We start from the raw sequence: 13,882 nt of genomic DNA on the forward strand, positions 1-13,882 counted from the left end.
TACAGGACTAGCCAGATACTACTACATGCATACAAATCAGGCTCTGTAACCTCTTTCTCTTTTCTGGGTGATCCTTTCCAACTTCATGCACCTAGGCTGGGAAAGCTCACCACAAACTTGAGCATTGCTTGTGGCCTATTAAATTTTAGGAAGAGCTGATGTTCAAAAGTGGCCAATGACAGCATGAGTAGTTAGCTCACAGCAGCCATTGTATTTATTGCTACCTGAAGTTCATGTTCTTTGTTAGATCTTCAGAATGCACCAGAAGACTCAGAGAAAGGCTGATACCTGTGAAAAACTTTTATATCATTTAAGATGAAAATTGCTCTTAGTGGCTCATCAAAGCTCTGCATTTAAATCATGTCACTCAAATCAATTCTTGCCACCAGCTTCTCTTCTCCGAGACTGACGCCAGACAGTACCTCAGAACAACTGTATGGTGACACAAAGAGCTTCACAGCTAACTTAGAGGTTTACAACACTTTTGAAAACCACCACAGTCCTCTATAAACCCCCAAGAAGAATGAAATTTATCTTCCTTTATGCCCCTCCAAAACATTAAGAAATTCCTATTACTCAGCTATAGCTATTCTCTGTGTTACAAATAACACAGCTCAGAGTTTCCAACCCACCCACTAGAAAAAGCTGCTTTGGTTTTCTGGATACTTCTGCTTTAAGCAGAGGTCTGGCTGAGAAACATGTTCTTGGCCACGGAGCTGCCAGGCAGGACCCTGGCCACCCATCAGGCAGGGAGGCTTGGAGCTGGGAGGCAGGAAAAACAGGGCAGAGAGATCTGAATGGAGAAGCTCACATCTGCAGCCTCTAGTGCAGCTTTCTCCTGACTTCTGTGCCACGATCACAGTAACTCCTGCAGCTCATTGTCAAAATCAATTAAGAGTATTCCTAGCAACAACACAATAGTCCTGAGAAATCACATTTGAGCTGAAAGGAACAGTAGCCTCACCAGCTCTTACCTCCTTACAGCAGGGCTTGTCTCAGGAGGACCTTCATTTTGTCTATGGTTAAAGTTGCCATCGGGTTGCTCAAAGCTACAGCTGCAAACTTGATGGAAAACATGGCTTAGGGATCTTTAATCTGATTAAACTTGATTCATTTAGATTCATCTCATTGAGTAAGACAAGGCATTTAGAACTCTTGCTTTCTGACAGAGCGTTGAGATCTCTGCAGTATTTTTTTCACCTTTCTGAAGTCCATGTTACCAGATAAATTCTCTCACACCCCTCACAGCATTTTGATCAAAAGCAGCTTTGAAGATCTAGAGTCCCTCAGAAGATTTCTCTTAGGATTAAGGGTTGCAACTGGCTTTGGATGACCTAAATTCTTTATGCCACCAAGGGGGTCAGTCCCTCCTTGGCTACACCTCTCCATCAGTCACAGCATATGCTCATTGTTTGTCACCCACGTCCCTGTGAAGGACACTTGGAGCAGGGAACTGTCGCAAGTTCTCACCACAGCCTCCAGCAAGTCACCACCTTCCTCATTCCTGTTTCTCACCACACTCTTCACCACTGATTTGCTCCATCACACAGTCTAAAAGGACAAAAAAAAACCAAAACCAAAAAAAAACCAACAGAAACAAAAACACAAAAAAAAACCAAAACAAAAAAACAAAAAAAACCAAAAAAACCACAAAAACAAACAAACAAAAAAAAAAACCACCAAACCCTCAACCCCCCTCCTCCCAAATAAAGTAAATTTATATAAGAGGGGCTCCTAGAAGTACTTTTCCTCCCCTCCCCACTGATTCCAGACAGAAGACAGCTTCATCCTAGGATGGAGGCAGACCTGAGAATGATTTTGCAAAGCAATTGTAACAACATCAAACAGCTTCAACACATACACAGAGAAAAGCAAGAGGGAAAGTTAAAGCAAACTAAAGTGCATTAAATATTTGAACACTAAGAAAAGCAAACATACCACAATACCTTATAGTCCAACCAACAGTCAACAAACTGACTAGCTCACTAATTTCACCAAATTGGTTTTTTCACCAAATTACAGTCTTCCTCTTCTACCTCCTAGTTCAGACTGGAAGAATCTTCTGTAAGATAACAGATGTAAAACTCTGAAATATTTTCCTTCCCCTTTTTATCTCAACCACATTTTACAATGCAGGAAATGACACACATTGGAAAACAAACCTTTCCTGCTCCCTAATATTCCTAAGTAATTTGCCTAATTGTTCATTTTTTATAAACTCCTGCATATGCTGCAACAGCAAAAATAAGAAAAGCTACAAACAATAAGAAATCAAATTAAGGGTTTCACTCTTCATGGAGGGTATGTGAGAAAAAGTAGGACTAATACTACTCAAAAAATCCAAAATCTTCTCTAAGGCATTTTTAAATCAGTCTCTAAGTAATTTAAACCAAGTTTTGCTATTAGGACCAGAGGGAGAACATAGGCCTCAGATAAGGAGACTCAGTGAGACCTGATAGGTGAACGATGGTCTGCACACTGCATAGGTCAAACTCTGGTTATCTGAATCTTGGTTAATCAAAAGCAATTATCTGGAAGTCAAATATGCCCTCCAAGTCAGATAGCTCAGCAAGACCACGACTTATATAGCACACAGAAATCCTAAACTCCACAGGACCAAAACCGCAGAGACCATGAATTTTAAGCAGGATAACCAGGACAGTTCAGAGGATTTTAACCATAGTCGAGACTCCCAGCCCGAGGGTAGTCTTCAGAAGCAGCTAGAAGATTACCCTCACAATTACTTGGACATTTTCAGTTTCTCTACCAGCCCTCAGATTAAAAGCTACTTGGAGTGCAACTCCAGTTAGGTATTTAGAGACTATTCAGGGTCAAAGTCTCCATTACAGGCAGGGGTGGTGAAGCCAGGCTGGACCATACTTCCCATTGCAAGACCCTTTTTTCAGTTGTTTGTAAGTATAAGAAACCATTCAAAGTGATTTTTTTTTTCAATCTCTCTGAATTTTATTTCAGAGTTGGTAATATTTTTTGTTACTTCAGCCTATCAATTCAACCTGAGAAAGAAGTAGAAGGAATATTTGGCAATGTTTATCATTAAGGGAAAAACAAAACAAAACAAAAAACACAGACAAACCACCCCACACATTTTTAAAGTCCTACAAGGATTTAAAATGTAACAGAAAAAAATTACATTTCTGGCATCTATATTTAGCAGCCATACTTGAAAGCCACCAAAATCTGACCAACAGTTTAATAAAACTATGGAAAACAGAGCCTGCCTTATATTTTATCAACTAAATCTGCTGGTAAAACCATATTTGATGGTCCAAAAAGGCTAAAACCAGAAAAAAACGAATCTCAATATGCAAAACCTGCTGAAAAGCAAAGAACCAATCTGTGCTTTATGATATTCTGGAAAGAACAAACAGTGGCAATATGCTTTAAGTTAAATTCTAGTAAAGATTTAGCAATGCTAATAAAGGAAAAGATTGTCAAGGCTGGCAGTGGCATTGCCAATGTTTTTAAGGCAGGTAACATAATCAAGAATGATTTAGACATGCTTCCTTCTGTCAGGAAATAGAAATGCTCTCGAGGGTGGCTGGCAGTGCCCCTTGCACCCCTTTTTCTGTGATTTCATGCTCTCTCATTCAGGGCACATCCACAGCTTCTCGAGAGATACCAGCAATGTCACATCCATGTTTGGAGATCAATGAGAGCAGGGAGATGACCCATCTCCTGTACTATGCATCATCCCCTTTGCAGGGATCAAGTAACAAGGAGTAGCAGTTACTTATCCACCACAAATCCAAAAAACCTAAGAAACTGACCTAGAAGTGTAGTGGAAAGAAAGTAAATTGGGACAAGAAGCCCAAGCACCAACAGTACAGACTTAGTAATGGGGGGAAAAGGGATAGATTAGGTTAAGTTTGGCTGCAGTAGGAGCAGAAAAGGCAAACTAAATGCCAAGTGCAAGGAGTGGGTGGCAAAGTTAAAAAAGCCTATGACAAGGAGACTGTAGGGAGAGACAAGGAGGAAAAGGAGAGAAAGAATAAGCAGGTCTAAAAATCAACTAAGAAAACTGAAATAATCCAGGTAAAGTGTTGGTGCTATAACAGGATGACATGTGACTGGAGAGGAATGGAGATGGACAGCATGGCCATGGACTTGGATGGGACAAACTACTGACCAAGAATCAGCAGGAGAGAATGAGAGGAAGAAGACCCATCCATCCATACACGATGGATGGAAGAGGTGAGACGGGAGAGGTGATGGAAAAGAGGAAAAAACGTGCCTGCTAGTGTACACTCCCAAAGTCTAAACCAGAACCTAGTACTATGAAAAGTCACTATTCTTCTGCTGTCAAAAAATACAAAAAGCCAACTGGCAAACACAGATCAAGCTGGCTTGCACAGAAAATGACAGCTAATTACACATTCAGTGTTAGTGGTGGAGGTCTGTGGGATGCATCTGGGACAGCCAACTCTGCTACTGATACTTGCAGAGGTCACCATGGTGCCACATATACTGGAGATGAAGGGGACGGGTGGAGGGTTGTCTGGTTTTTCTTTCTTGTGGAAAAAAAAATAGCGTGCAATCATGTTATTAAAGACCATCATAAACAGACACAGAAATAAAGAGAACAAATGAAGGTTTCTTTCCCATCTTAAAATATGGAAATGCCCTGGAAATGAAGTGCCCTCCCATTACCATCTTGATAACTCTCAATTCAGCTTGTGAATAATATTGCTCAATGGACACTTTTGCAAAGGAAAAAAAAGAAACCCTGCATATTTTCAACAAAGCATGCTGTTGAGCAGGACCAGCATTTGTCCTGTTTTCTTTTATATATGCAAAATACACTCTTTTTTTCAAAAAGCTTCCAGTTGAGCATTAATTGTAGCTTCTGCAAACGCTACAAAACCAGCCTATACATCTCCAGCCCTCACCAGTCACAGCACGACCTCCAGCAGCCCAGCAAAAAAAAAAAAACCAAAAAAAAACATCCTGCACAGCACAGGATCATTAATCCCTCTGCAGAAGGAAATTAAGATACTTTTGGTAGGAAAGTTAAAATTTCTCTCCTGATTCCAGGGAACATGTCATATAGGAAGAATACCCGACTACATCCTTATAAATAATATTTGAGAGCAAACTGAGGCAAATTAGCCACCTCCTCCCTGGTATTTATGACCTTCAAGGGATGCCCAATAGTGAATTCTGTGACTTTGCAGCGGGGAGACAAACAGGTAAATCATTGCAAAGGGTACACACAACACCCGCTGAAAATGTAACTAAAACATTGAGCATTTTACCTGGAACATAAAGATGAGAATCCAGGTCTAAAAAACATCATCCTCCTCGCTGCAACCCCTTTTTGCACTGGTGATAGAATTTTATAGTAGAAGTCTGGTCAATACTAATTAAGTGCAATGGAGCTATCATGAATTAATAACCTGCAGGGAGAAACACTGCTAGTTGTGGGGGCTCCACTCCCTTCCTTCTCAACCTTAAACTTACTTTTTGGGGGGCTTTTTTTGTAACTCTTCACTAATTCAGACACTGCTTTTTTGTCATTTCACACCTATTAATTTGTGAAGTCTGTTAAATTTACACAGCCTTGTCATCCGAGTACCACAGTGCTAACAGGCATCCTCATTTTGCAGTTCCCAGGTACCCAGGGAGAGTTACCTAGTCACCTGCAGAAGAAATGCATTAAGGAGCAGCGAGGTTATATCTAGGACAGCAACTGAAGGAAATGGCACTGCTGTATCAAGTTCCCTCTTACATCGCCATCCAGGCAGTATTGAATGCAGCTTCTGCTGTCCCAAGGCTGCTCTACAAGCACCTACAGTCATTACCTTCTACTCCAACACATCTAAAAGTGTTCAGTGAAAGTGGTAAAAAGGGTTTTAATACACTCTCGCTGGGTTCTGACAGACCCCACTGATTTTTAAGCTTTTAAGAATAAGCCTTTCTTAAGCAGCAGTTAAATCTCTCAAGTATCAGAACAGTTACAGACACAACCCTTACTTAGGCCCACCTCAAGCAACTGTGTCCTTACATCAGGGAATGTGAGCCACAGATCCACCCTTCAATTGCCAGGGGAGATTGTCCTGGAAAAGTGACTGGCCAGGATTCCTCTCCCACAGACTGCTGCTGACATGGTGTCTGCAGCATGAAAATAAAAGTCCTATAACAAACGGTATAAGGGAAACTCAGGTACTCCATAAGCAACAAGTCCTGCATTTTGAACAGCTAAGAAAGGGGAATAGCACAGAGCCGAGCACATAGAGTGAACCCCTTCAGACAGCTAATGCAAGTTCACAAGAATAACACCAAACTGAGGAGCAAACAGCAAGGACACTTATCCTAGAAGTAAAGGGAGATGCAATCTTCAAAATAAGGAAAGGGCATGGGGGACTAAGCAATGAGAGAAGAAAAAACAGGAGTCTTCCACTATACACAGAAAAAGCTTTTATTACTATTATTATTACTTATTTTAGGGTGGCAGGGGAATCCTGTAGCATCCAGCTTGCCAGGAAGGGAACAGATCCTAAAGTGGACATAAGGGGAGAGGCTGTTCTGGGACTCAGTCTCCCTTGCAGACAGTTCAAACAAAGGAGGATGGTCTCCTATAAAGGGATGCATTGTACATTTTTAGCTAGCACAAGGTAGCTGTCATGACAGGGCTCCCTGCCTCCCATCTTTCCCCCACTCCCTCCCCCCCCCTCCAAATATGTACCCCCTACATGATTCCAACATGGAGAGCAGACAAAGATCTGTTTTATCACACTATTGCTATAATGGGAGGTAGAGAAAGAGGGAAAGGGAATGAGGGAGAGGAACAAAAAGGAGACAGAGAAGCCTTTAATGAGTCAGCTGCTGCTCTGATTTAAGTAAGATCTCCATTTAAGGAGCTCTGCATATTTTGGGGGGTTTTTTGGGCTGGGGTTTTTTTTTTTTCTTTTAATTATTATTAAAATAAAACAGTCACTGACTGAGTGGGCAACTTTTGGCTGCACAAGGTTGTCTCACAGCTACGCATGGGGTCCAGGAGGGAAAGGGTTATGGAAGGGGGAAGGGAAAGGGAAGAAAGCCTCTGGAAAAAATGAGGCTGCTTGCTGGTTCATTTTAACAAGGACATAAATTAGTCTCAAAGCCTCAAACGCCATCACCTCCCTGAGCCCTGGGCAGAGCGTAGCAAGTCAAACACGTGCCAAGATAAACGGCACTGGCTGGAGCCTCTGAGGGGTGCTGAGGGGGACCAGAGGGGGCATGCTGGCAGGCAAGGCAGCAAAGATGCTTCAGATGGTACCACAAAATGGAGACTAGCTATCCTACAGCTGTACAAAAGGAGACCTTCAGATGTTCCTGCCTACACCCACATCAAGAGCTGGGAACTCAAGCCAGAGGAAGAGAGAAAATGGGGTGGTGCAGTCAGAAAAATAGCAGCTCTCCCCAGTCTGGCTTTTATTACCAAGAGCAACCCTTCCTCCTCTTCCCATCTTGGAAGAAGGCCCCTCCAGCAGGCAGCAGCCCAGGTGAAAGGCTGCATGGCAGGCAGCAGGGAGGGGAGCAGACAATGGCGAGGTGATTCATTACAAAGGCACACATACAGACATACAGACTTCTTCTGTACACACACACACACACACACACACACAGGCTCGGCACTGCCGGCTGCCACATGGGCTGGCGGGACTCCTTAAGGAGGCAGCAGCTCCCTTCCCACTCTCCGAGATGCTCAACACCTTCCCCCTCTCCCAGCCCTGATGGGAAACAGATTCGGAGGAAAACGCCAGCAAGGCACTGGGCTGTCCAAGAAAGGGAGGGCTTTGTGCTCCACGCAAGCCAGCAACCTCACCGAGCACCACACAGAGAAAGAGCCTTTTAGCATATAATTCCCATCCACTGAAGACTCTCTCTTTTATCTGCAATTAGTACATCATGTACCGGGCCTTGTTTAGCACTCATTTTCACTGATTTAGGATTAGAGGAGGATAAAACCAGTGTACTTTCTGTTAATGAATCTGAGCTCTTGCTCTCATTAGCAATTTTGGTTTCCTCTTTTTCTGCCTTCCAGCATCTCCCATTTCTTCCCAACACTGTTTCTAGTCTTTCCGCCACAGACACTCCCTTTTATTTTGTTTTACCACCCCCTCATGCCGATACAGAAGCTGATTTCAGAAGGCAGATCAGGCAGGCAGTGTTATCTGGGCGCTGAACTGAACAGAGCAAGAGACTGTAGCGATGGTGAATTCATTCAGAGGCAATTAGCAACTTAATATACCAACAACATTTACTGTTCATAAAGGAGACAGAACCCAAATAAAATACATTCACAGGTTGTGATTAAGTCCACTCCGCTGCTTCGAACAGCACCGCAGAATGAGAATAATGTAGCTAGGGATACTGTCCTGGCTGTGCCACGCTCCTCAAGCCTCACAGTCATCCAAACCTGCAGTGAAGTAGTGCTAAGGGCCACCCTAGCAAGCCAAATGCTCTCCCTGCAAGAAGCAGCACTATGCTACAGCTGAACTCACCTTCAGAGTCTTCCTCAACTCTGCATAAAAGGGCTGTCCATCATTCATTTGGAGACCCCAAATGAGGCACAGTCCAAGCTCTCCTCCCCTATGGGTTATTTTAATATGCATCTTCTTCAGAATCAGCATATAAATACGCTGTGCAAATCCTGAAGACCTATCCTGGGCAATGCACACTCTTAAGACAGTAAGATTCAAGGTCAACCAATACTAATAATGCATGGTCTCCATGCCCCCTATCCCATGTCAGTCAAATAACAATTTCTGTAGCAGCCAGATTTCCCTGAAGTTTATTAGAATATATCAAACCTTCAAATGAGTTTACACTTCTCCCTTTTCAGCCAAGGATCCAGCAGAACTCCATCCTCCCCAGCTCCACATGTGTCCAAGACAACTGCCTCATGCTTCAGGGTGCTTGGTCCTAGGCACGCACAAACTACATGCACTTGTATAGTGGTGACCCAGGTACCTGTCTGCACAGCACAGGCTATGTGCACAATGGTTGTGGCCAAGAGCACAACTGCAATACAAGGCTGGGCAGAACTCTGAAACGTGCACACATCCATCTGCAGCTTAGGGGCATACACCAACATCTAACTGGGCACACTCTGAGCACGCAGCAACACGCAAATGGACCCTGACTGCAGAGACACAGCTTTTCAGTGTTATTCACTAAACTAAATATAGGTACAGAAAGCCTCAGGAGATTTCTGCAGAGCTCTTCTGTCTCAAAACAGAAAGCCTTGGTCCAGATAAAAAGGAATCGGTAATGGAAGGGACTAAATAGCAGAAGGTGGGGCTTGAGAGACTGGGGAGATGCCTTAAGAGTGGACAGAGACCTATTTTTCAGCCACCGACAATCAACGCAAATTAGAGACAGAAAGGGTCAACACAGGTGTCACTACTTGCAGTAGATTCATTCTTGCCAGGCATCCACCAAAGGGGTGCCCCTTGCAGTGGGACGTGCAGGTTCTCAGTAGCAGCTAATGAAGGGGGATTCAGCCAGGACTAAGGAAACCCAAGATGACCATATGCATCTAGTCTAAAAACCTGCAAAGCTCCACAGAAAAACGGCACTTGTGAAACCCAGATTTGAAGAAAAGTTCCTTCTGAGAGTCCTTCCCTCCACCCCCCTTGGGAATATCCCCCAAAGGTTTCCAGCTCTGCAAGACACTGCGGGAGCATTATATAATGCTTAACTCCAAAGGATTCCAGCTCCAAGATGCTGCTCTCCTCATCCTTTTGCCCCCTCCCTCCGGTGGCGACTTGCAGATGCCATGCCAAGAAAAAAACCACAACCAACTAGTAATTCAAAATCCCCAAACATACAGCAGCCCTACAGGACGAGCACTGCCCGATAAAATCCCCGTTGCGAGGCGGGGAAAACGCGGTAGTCCTGGCAGCTGGTGGCTCTCCCCGGGAAACGCCAGCCGCTTTCCCCCGGGAAGACACTCGGGCAGCCCCACGCCTACAGTTACCTACTACAGGGGCTTCCCAGTTCTCACGGTGACCGGCAGACGGATGGAGAAATAGCTGGGAAAACGCTTACCTTCGGGACCGGTCGTTCGAAGGCGGGGTCTAGACTAACTAAGGAGCAGGAGCACCCGTGCCCCTCACTCATCTCTTCTCCCTAGAGGGCACTGCGAGGCTACTCCGGGAACGGGGACTGCAGGAACCCCTTTCCCCAAAGCGCTCAACACGGGTTCCCTGCGCAGCGGGGCTCCTTCCAGACCCAGCATCGGGCGGGAGCTCCGCGGAGCCGCGGCTTCCCGGGGGCGAAGCGTAGGGGCAACCCCGCTGCCGGTCGCTCCCCGCCGGGTCCCCCCCACGCTCCCCGCCCGCCGCACAGACAAAGCCGGGCAAGCAGCCGCCACGGCGCGGCACCGGCAGCCCGGCCCGCCCGCCAGCCTTACCTGAGTTACCATTTTCTTTTTCTCCATAAACCAAAATGGGGGAACCCGGCCGCAGAGGGGGGGGGGGGATGGGGGGAAGGGAAAGAAAAAAAAATTAAGGGGAAAAAATTTAAAAAAAAAAAAAAAAAAAGCAAAGGGGAAAAAAAAAAAAAAAAAAGCGGCAGCCCCGTGGAGGCGAGCGGCGGCGGGTGCCTGCGCTGCGCTGCCTCGCCGGCGCGGTGCCCCCCGAGCCCTTTTTCCTCCCTTTCTTCTCCCGTGTTCCTCCCTTTCTTCCCCCTCCCTCCCCGGCCACGGCTCCCCCCGCCGCCCCCCCGGCTCAGCCAGATGGCTGCGGGAAGCACCGCCCCGAATGCCGAAGGTAATTAATGCGAACCGGGACCGCCCCCGCCGCGCCCCGCCTCGCCCCGCCCCGGCTCGGCTCGGACCGGACACCCCCCGCCCGCGGCACCGCCGAGGCCGCCGCTGAGCCCCGTAGCCCCGGCGAGGCTCTCCCTCGCCCGCCTGCCGGGATCCACACCTCCTGCCCCGGGGAACGAAGCAAAGGGCCTGGCGGAGGCCCAAACGCCATCGAGAAACAAAAGCGAAGGTCTCCCCGCGCATGGCTGCTCCCGGGCCGGCAGGACCCCAGGGCCTGCCTGTGTTCCTCCGCACCTACCATTGCCGGGGAACTGGGATCCAGCGGCCAAGCTGCCCCCGCTTGCCCTTCACTAGAAGGGAGAGCGCATCTCCCAGCAGCAGGATGCTCGGGAGATAGCTGTCAGCTTTGCACAGACCTCCCTCCTGTCACAAAGGGGAGAAGAACGTGTGGGTAACTCAACACGGTGCGTCTGATGAACCGGAAGCAGTATACGTGCCAGGATCTGCATTTCTTTCATCATAAGAACTGGAGATCACTGGACTCCTTCCCAGATTGCTTTTTTTTCCCTTCCCATTTATCTTCTGTAAGCATCTGGCCCTTAACACCTGAGCACTCCACGGTTGGAAGCATTTGCTCTCCCGGTGACCCCGTAAAATGGACCGATACACTGCTACCCCATTTGTCAGATGGGATCCGAGACACTCTGATTGATTTTTCTTAATGCTGCACCTAAGGAAACCCGTGGACAGAGCTGAGCACAAGTCTGGCAATCTTTCAGTGAGACCAGGGGACTGTGCTGATGCTCCAGAGCTCGTGACATTGCTCTTTGCATGAATATGCCTGGTTATAATTTACACTCATAAACTCCCCCCCAAAATCAAAAACAACAAAAAAACAACCCAGTGTTTTTTCTTGAAGGGCTACTGTGCTGCTCTCCAGGCAGGCTGTGCTGACCCACACAGCATTTCAGCTTCCTAGTTCCACCATTCACTGCAAACTGACCTCTGGCTCCCTCACTCCCTCTCTCTCCCTTTTTCCCTACTAACACAGCAGGCGGCCAGGAGGAGCGTGCATCCCAGCCCTGTTCACTCCTTTGGCATGGACAGCCTGAGACCAAGACACCAGCAAGCCCTCACACCCCACCAGAGCAGGGAGGCAGAGAGCCACAGGGCAGCTGTCTGGTGTGACCAAGCACCCAACCATGGTGTAGAGTCCTCTGGAAGGAGCCAGACGCTACAGCTGTGGCCTGCAGGGCCCTGGGTCAGAGCCCATGATTTCCCGAGTTACCTGCTGACTTGTATCTTACAATACTACAGCTTCAGAGGCAATGTTGAAAAATCAGGGGAAGTACTGGGTTGGGTTTTTTTCATTCTCCCTTATTACAAACCTGGGATTCTGGAGCATGATTCTGGGTCAAGTATAAATTCCATTTCAAAGCAGCAGAAAACACAGTGATCTCTTTATACGTTTGCCATAACAAAGCACCCGGTTTCAGCAATGTGCATCTCATTCACCAAACCTCTGCAAATTACTCAGGATAATCTTATTCTCTACACTTAACTGCTGCATTCACCCAGTCTGTGCCACGGCCTGGCAATTTCTTGTCCCAGATCTAGGGCACAGACTTTCAGGACAAGGAAACATAACGCTTTATACCACTGCTGTTCACCAGGACTGCATAATTTCTAATCCATTTTGGCCTTCACTTTAGGAATCTGTAGAAATATTTGCCATCAAAAAGATTCCTTTAAGGAAAAAGAGGTGCCCAGCTGCGCACTGAACCCTTGCACTGCCTCCCACCACCCAGTTGGTACAACTGCTTTGGTCATCTGCCAGTAGAGTGGGAATTCCCTTTAGTGTGATCTACTGCAGGTCTCCCTCTTTCATCTCCATTGTAGGCCAGAAAGTATCTCCTCCCCCGTGCTTGGAATATATCCACCTTTGCTCCTGTTGAATGAAAGAAAAGCCCCAATATCCAATGGATGTGCTCGGGCAACAAGAAATGCATATCTGCAGGAGCTCTGATTGCCATGAAAATACCCGAAATGAACATCTGATACAGTGTTTCAAAAGCTTCAATACCACGGAAAAATTACCAGACTTCCTGTCTTTGTTGCCTTGGACTCCACTGGAGCCCACAAAGAAACACCTGATATTGAATATGACTGATAAAATTAATCTGCGCAACTCACCTTTCCTCACTGAGGGCTAGGAGTTCAGATGTTGTCTCAAAGCCAAGTGAAATAAGTTTGGTGGGCCTTCACTTAGCTTTTGTTAAGTTCAAATCATGGTACCACTGCCCACTTTACCATCACTGCTTGTCATCCTTTACTTAGAAAAAGCAAAGACTGAAACTGCAGAACACGCTGCTGAAAACAACACAGAAGCATGAGCAGAGCTTAAGGATGAAAGCCTGAAGAACTTGTAGGTCAGAGCCATGAGATCATCCCTTCCTACTTACTGCATGGATTCAAAAAGCAACTTGTTCAGAACAGCTCTACATGCCAATACTTACAAGTTTTTATGATTTCTCAGGCACATATGTGTTGAAACTTCATTACTGTGCCATAGAAGTAGCATTCTGGAATAACTATGGGTAAATTTAACTAGTCTGCCTTGGCAGTGCCAGGGCACAGTTTATCATCCTTACCACACCAAGCAAAGCTCATTGCTCCCACCTGGGCACATCTGCAGCACTTTCATATTCTCTTCTGTGTTCACCAGGATATACAAGATGTTTTTTGCTTAGCTCCTGTAATTTGAATCCTAATGAAAAGTAAGCTGGAGAAGGACATTTAAGCAGCAGGCGACAGGGCCAGGCCTATGAAATCACATTGATGACAGCACAGGTGAAGAACTAACTCATGGTTTGACAAAGTAGTCTACATGTACGTTTTCAAATGCTTGGGTTAGTTTAACACTCATAGGACTGGTAGAGATAGAGAAGAAAGCCAAAGTACTCCGCTTTCTGCAAGTTTCAGGGTTTGTGGTCCCTTTTCTTTTGCTGTCTGTAAATTCCCCTTTGCTGCTGGGGTGGAAAGAAAGCACAGCCTTCGATTTCAACATCCCATTACCTGCATTTCTGTGCTGGCTCAAATTTAGATGGA

General features: G+C 46.1%; 1 protein-coding gene across 32 annotated transcripts in view; it reads right to left on the reverse strand.

Moving 5' to 3' along the window:
• Positions 1-13,882, reverse strand: part of RBFOX2 (RNA binding fox-1 homolog 2) — a 174,451-nt gene that overhangs the window by 76,995 nt on the left and 83,574 nt on the right. The window contains exon 1 of one of the 32 annotated variants that reach the window (XM_071729683.1): positions 11,073-11,432. The exons of 28 other annotated variants lie outside the window; for them this stretch is intronic. In XM_071729683.1, coding sequence (XP_071585784.1) covers positions 11,073-11,075 — 3 coding nt within the window. In that variant the 5' untranslated portion in view covers positions 11,076-11,432. Of the gene's footprint in view, positions 1-10,417; positions 10,666-11,072; positions 11,433-13,882 lie in introns of those variants that run through there. 3 more of the 32 variants (XM_071729674.1, XM_071729670.1, XM_071729681.1) reach the window with 3 other exon arrangements.

This window comes from Heliangelus exortis, chromosome 1 (assembly GCF_036169615.1).
Source record: "Heliangelus exortis chromosome 1, bHelExo1.hap1, whole genome shotgun sequence".
Classification (NCBI taxonomy): domain Eukaryota; kingdom Metazoa; phylum Chordata; class Aves; order Apodiformes; family Trochilidae; genus Heliangelus; species Heliangelus exortis.